At 35.1% G+C, this 6685-nt stretch overlaps 1 protein-coding gene across 1 annotated transcript; it reads right to left on the reverse strand.

Annotated features, from left to right (window-relative positions):
• Positions 1 to 2433: 2433 nt before the first annotated feature.
• On the reverse strand, positions 2434 to 4080 carry LOC107494777 (transcription factor TCP20). The gene is made up of 2 exons (XM_052263314.1): positions 2719 to 4080; positions 2434 to 2629 (listed from the first exon to the last, which is right to left on the reverse strand). Exon 1 carries the CDS (start codon positions 3963 to 3965, stop codon positions 2922 to 2924), a length of 1044 nt encoding a protein of 347 aa, XP_052119274.1. The 5' UTR covers positions 3966 to 4080; the 3' UTR covers positions 2434 to 2629; positions 2719 to 2921.
• Positions 4081 to 6685: the final 2605 nt, after the last annotated feature.

Below are 6685 nucleotides of genomic sequence, written 5' to 3' on the forward strand. Positions count from 1 at the left end.
TGACTAAATATATCTCTTTTCTTCGTAAATAAAATAAAAAAAATAAATAATGGGTGTTTGTACCAATACGTTAGAAATAAATATGTAAAAGATACAATGAAAAAATTACTTAACGAGAAAGTGACATATGAGCGACATAATCTATATCAACAATTACTTTTTTACTTTATTTTTAAAAATGTTATTTAATCTTATAAGAGTATGTTAAACATCTTAAAACTAATCCTAAAAGATTTCTTGAGTTTTTTAAAAACTAATAATATTCCTCTAATAGGTGTATTATAGTCATTTTAAAATTATATTCGAATTTTTATTCTCTAATACATTCAAACAATCTTACATTAATCTATCAGGGTATTTCAGTGTTTTTTTTTGAATCAATGCTAATTGGTATTTTAGTAAAATGAACTAAATGCATATTTTAAATTTTTAGAATTAATCTTAAAAAAGACATTTTAATCTTTTCAAAATTAAGCAATAGGATATTTAAGTTTTTTAAAATCAAATTCAAATATCTAATTTATAATTTCTAATACAATTAAACAACTTTAATTCTAAAAGAATATTTTAAACTGCCTAAGATTAATCCTAAAAGATTACTTTAATCTTTTAAAAATTAACCGTAAGAAAATTTCATATTTTAATATTTAACTCAAATATATTTCACTGAAATGTTTAATTAATTTTGTCATTTTAGATGTATTCAAATAGTAATGTTTAGGCCACGAACATGAAGGAAGTGACCTAAGGTCAATAAATAATTGCAGAATAATTACAAATCACCTGTCAAAAACAGCTTTGAGAATAACAAAGAATTTAGAGGCATGTTCTTATGAAATACATTGAGAATAATTTAGTAAATATGTCAAACTGCCAATCCACTTTAACTAATATTTCTGCGGGATGACGACCCATGTTACATATTTAAACCTCTAAATAGATTATAAAAAGAAAAGGCTATGCAACCCACTAAAGGAGTATAGGCTTGAAAGCCCCAACACCCAAAAATTCAGACTAATTTGAGACCTAACTAACTGTTCCATAAAGTTCATTACATTAAAAAATTGTATGAGAAGCCAAACCCCACCTGTCACTGGGAACAATCATAACACAAAAAGAGAAGGGAACAATCATAAAGCAAAGCTGCAGGTATGGGTTTGTGAGACTAAAAATTGGATCCTTTGTGATTGTCACAATTGGCAAACAAACAGACAAAGCTTCTTTGATAACATTATACATAATTTTCTTTTTTAAAATAACATTATACATATGTTAATATGTTATTGTTACAAACATCTAATAAAAAATGCTAGTGCTTGTTAATACTTAATACACTAAGATAAAAAAAAGTTCTAGTTATGAGAGACATAAAAATCATGAGTCTCCATTGATTCTCACTCGTTTCTTAACTTGTTACAAAAATTGTTATTAAGTTACAAATTCTCTCTCAGAATTGGGAATAGACATAGCATTACTGCAACATGTAAAAAAAATATGCCAAACCAAACAAAAACAATAACCATCATTATGCAAATTCTTATTCTCAAATCTCAACTGCTAATCCTCTAATACCAACGTATTTGTTGTGAATAAAGGTGCATAAGTTCACAACAGATTTGTTAATAGAATTAATTTGGAAGTATTATTTACACAAGGCATACACCAGTGTGGTCTACTGGCAACCCAGCTTGAAGAATGGGACCAAAAAACCCACTTGCATTCAAAGCCAAACAAATAGTTAAATAAATAATAAATAATAAAATGAGTTCACACAAACAACCGTGTTGAGTTCATAAAAGCTTTGCACAGGTTTTGGAAGCTTGCCAGCAATTTCTGAAGCCCCAATTTCAAATCTCATTATTGAGAAAAAAAAAAATAAAGAAAAAATATAACACTATCTTGTGTTGCAATTAACTTCTTACTTTCACCCATACTGCTAAATTTTGCCTTCCCCAAGAATTTGGTTACATTTAATTTAATACCACCACCTAAGTTAATCAGAGTTCAGATGCAAAAATTTGTAGTGTAAAATCTGCTAATAAAGTGAAATTTGGTTGCTTTAATATGTTACTGTTTATAATGAACCAGAGGCTTGTAGTTATACACATATACTTGTACTGAACTAAGTTTAGCTTATTTGAGGAAAGGATTTTTAGAAGGAGATACACCCATCTCATAGATGGTGAAAGAGAAAGTAGCTTATTTGAGGGAAAGGGTGTTTTTGTCTCGATTGAACAAAGACTAGGCCATGGATAAGACTTCAATTGGAGATTCTAGTTAAAACCACCATGAGTAAGTCTTAACTAGAATCTCGAATTTAAGTCTTACCACTGTGACTAATCCTAGTCAATATTTGAGGAAAAAGGGTGCTGCGAAAGCTGATCTAATATGATATGATAGAACAAAAACTACTACTGCTATCAGGGTCCAATATCAGATTTATGAAACTATATTACCATCATCATAATCATTATCATCATCATCATCAATTTCACAAAACAAACTAATCAGCACTCCAATCCTGACCTAACAGAGAAGAACAAAATAATCAACACACCTCTGAAATAAACAAGAGTCATAAAAGGCCAGAACCCAAGAAGCCAAGCTATATGTGGCTATGCAATTCCACCTGCAGAATAGAAAATCAAAAACAAATTTGAATCCACTGGAAATCGTTGAAAGATAGAGAAGGAAGCACTAAAGGGAAAATCGAAGTACCTGTATCTGGAGACTGAGTGACTATGGAGAAGGAACAAATAAGGTTGGGGTAAAAACACCAAATCCAGCACCTATTCAATTCTCTCTATTTTTTGTTTTTTTTTTTTTCTCCTCAGAGTCTCCCAATTTATACAATAAAAAAGCACAGTAGAAACCTCAGCCTCTCTTTTGATCGAAATCCATTAAAGAAAGAAAAAGAAAAACTACTGTCCAGAGCCTTGAGAATCATCCTTAGAAGGAGGAGTCTGCTGGTGGTGATGGTGGTGGTGTTGGTGTTCTTGATGGTCCTGGTGCACCCTAGCCTGACCCATCTGCTGGTAAATCTGAGTCAAGGCCTGTGGATTTATGACCCCAATATGTCCATCTTGCGACAAACCAAGCTCCAAACCAGGCATCTGTTGTTGTGAACCACCCAAAATTGATGTAAAGCTCATCGGACCCATGCCGCCACCACCACCCGCAGCAGCACCAGAGGGAACTGAAAAGTCAAACCCCGGGAACCCAATCTTTTGAAGGTAATTTGATGATCCCTCGTGATGGTGGGGCCATAACCCTGCTGTGGCGGCTGCGGCCACTTGATGATGATGATGATGGGGTCTTCCAACTAAATTCCCAACACCAACCATTGTTGCCCAACTGGTCCTACTGCTGGACCCTCCTAATTCGTCAATCTTTTGGTGTAAACCTGCGGAAAGAGATTGGGTTGCTGACTGGTGCGAAGAGATGGAGTTTCCTGCCGCAGCGAGAGCGGAAGCCGGGATTGTTCCGGTGCCGGTTGCGGCTATTATTGAAGGCTCGGCTTGTTGGAGGAGCCACTGGATTGTTTCGCCGTCAGATTTGTGGCCTAATTCTCTGGTCAACTGGAAGATCCTTGCTGCACACAGCGCCGGCATCCTTATCCTTCTTCCTCTTCCTTCCACCTTTGTGTGTCTGTCTTTGTTGGAGCTTCTCTTTGGCGCTAACTGCTGTGAGACCTGTTTCTTGTTCTCTTCTTTCTCTGATACCACAATCTGGAAATCCTTCACTTCTGATGCCTTGTTCTCTCCCATGGTGTTGTTTGTTGGTGGTGGTTGCGGTGACTCCTGTGGCTGCTTTGAGCCCTTGGGATCCATGAACAGTGTGTGTTTGTGTGGGGGAAAGAGAGAAAGTAAAGAAAAAAGAATTAATAAAAAAGAAAAGGGGAAATGATGGGTCCGTCCGGTCCTCTTTGATTGAAGAAGGGTGACCTCAAAAGTCCTAAACTTCATGAGTTTTCACTGTTTCTGGCAAGGATTGAGGGATTCATAAAACCCATTAAAAAAAAGTTATTGAAATCCCAATGTGCCCCCAATGTCAAATATTTTCACTCCATGGCCTTTGCTTTCTTACCTCTTTCACGGTGTAGTGGGTTTTGAGTTTTGACCAGCCAGATGTGAATTTTGAAAGCTACTTTAGCTGCCAGTTTCACCACCATTGATTCGGGGGATACTGTAACTCACTTCATACTTCAAATGTACATTGCCTTAGTTGATCTCCACTTTAGTTCAGAGATTGACAAATTATACTGATTTAGTTCTTCAGATTTTTACTATTTTAATTTGATTCTTTAGATTTAAAAAAATATATTGCATTAATCTAAGCATATTTTTCATCACAGCAATTCAATCTGTGAATAATGTAGTTTGCTACACTAGATATAATGACGGTTAAATAAGATGGCAAAAAAGTGTAATGGAACCAATTTAATTTTATTTTTTTATAATTTAAACAAACAACACATTTTTTATTCTTCTTCTTCCTCTTCTTTGTGCATAGTTACATATCAGAAATTCCGATTATAAGTGGCGTAAGCATTCTTCACATTCAACCACCAAGACTCGTAGTGATAACATATCATCGTAGATATTAGAGTATTGTGGTTGTGGCTTTAGCCTTATGCTTCGTTGGTCAACAACGGATTCAAATTCTAACAAATTATTATTTGGATATCTCAACTACAATGTGAGAAATTTTACGTAGTTATTTTATTTTTGTTTCAGCTCACTAGAAAGAAGTGTTGTGGATTGTTTGTGTAACTGACAATAGACAAGAAGAGGTAGGTGAAACTTTGGATTCTGCAATGAAAGTTGGACAAGTGAGACTAAATTTATATACTAAAAATAAACTACTACAGATGATAATAGAGATGAGAGAGATATATATATAGAGAAAGGGGGTGGGAAAACACCAGATGGGTTAACATTGGGAGGGGTAGCAATAGGCAAACGACTAAACAAGGTAGGGAACCTAGAATTTGGAACAAATTAAAGATGAGTATCATTGATTGGAGCTGGATTCTTTCTCTGTATTAGTTGATAATCTCCCGGTTGATATATCAAAACGGAAACTGTTCAGTTTGTTCAATTGGACGGACAGGATTAAAGACATTTATCTTGATGGAAGAACAAGAACGGGCAGATCTATCTATTTGAATTCGTTCGGTATACCACAAAGGAAGGAGTTTTGAAGGCTGTTGCAGAAATGATCTTATGGTATTGAGAGAAAAAATAATTTTTGTAGCAGAAGTAAAGTATAGAAGAAACCTGAACTGAAGAAGATCAAAGACAAATAAGTGTAGGATTTCACAAGACAAAGAAAGGAAGGTGGATTTCGACAGCATAGGAATACAAGGAAAGCGGAAGAGCATGTGGATAAGTCTTCAAAGGACGCGTATGTCAAGGACCCAAATAAGAATGGATGATCAAAAAAATAGAAATACCGGTGGCAAAAGAAAATGTTATATGGTTACAAAGGAGTATTGTGGGAGGCACAAAGAAGATGACCAGTTTTCAGGCTCTACGTCAAAAGATTTATAATGAATTGCCATGCGTAATGTATGTAAGGAAATTGGGTGCATACAAAGCAATGCTAACGTTTGACACATTAGCTAACGCAGAGGAAGCATACACTTTCAGAATGAATGATCTATTAAAATTGTTCTATATGGTATGGAGATGGGATGAGAGTGAGAGGAGTGAAACAAGAAGAACATGGTTGAAATGCTATGGAGTATCATTGCATGCATGGTCAACGGAGACTTTTACAAGATTAGGAGATTAATGGGGTGAGGTGGTAAAATGTGATAACTTAACAAAATCGTGCAGCTCGTTTAGTGTTGGTCGTGTCCTGATAGATACATGTATGTTTGATATGATCAACGAGTAGATTCATGTTACCATTAGTGCGAGTGGATTTGATGTTTTAGTGAAAGAGGTAGGTAGAGAGGTATATCAGGAAGAATGTTTTCCGAAGAAGGTTGACCGGCAAGGAGATAAGCGCATAGTGGTCAGGAAAAATGTACAACATGTTGATATAAGGGATGTAGTCAGTGGTGGCGTTGAGCCGATGATGGCAAGATGGGATCCCGTGACAGGGCTTATGGTGGAGAAATAATTGAGTGATGAACAAGACAAGGGCAAAGTGGTGATTTTTCCTTCTGAATTGAATGAACGAAATATTCAGAATTCAAATTGTCATTATGTGAGCATTGATTATGCGCGAACAAAGGGAAAGGAGATCTCAGTGGGGCCAGGTGCAACTATCCAGGAGGTGGATTCGGATTACACATTATCGTACAATTATGAGGGGGTTCAAAATGAGATTTCAAATGGTTATGGAAGGGAGCTTATTGGGTTTGTTGCAAAGAAGCCCAATGTGTTGAAAATCAAAGATGGCAAATATAAGGAGAGTAAGGCCCATTTGGACACTACAAGAAAAAGTCGTATTTGTAACAAAAAAAATGTTACAAAATGTCGAAATTTTGAAACAAAAGTTTTTTGTAACACACAAAGGGGCCGTTGCAGTTACAAAAAGCTTTAGTAACGAAAAATGGAACTGTTACAATTCAATATGATATTTTGTAACAATTTTTTCTGATACAAAAAATCAGAAGCCGTTACAAAAGTGGTAACAAATTTTGATTTTCAAGATATTTTTGGTGACAATTTAT

This window comes from Arachis duranensis, chromosome 6 (genome assembly GCF_000817695.3).
Source record: "Arachis duranensis cultivar V14167 chromosome 6, aradu.V14167.gnm2.J7QH, whole genome shotgun sequence".
Classification (NCBI taxonomy): domain Eukaryota; kingdom Viridiplantae; phylum Streptophyta; class Magnoliopsida; order Fabales; family Fabaceae; genus Arachis; species Arachis duranensis.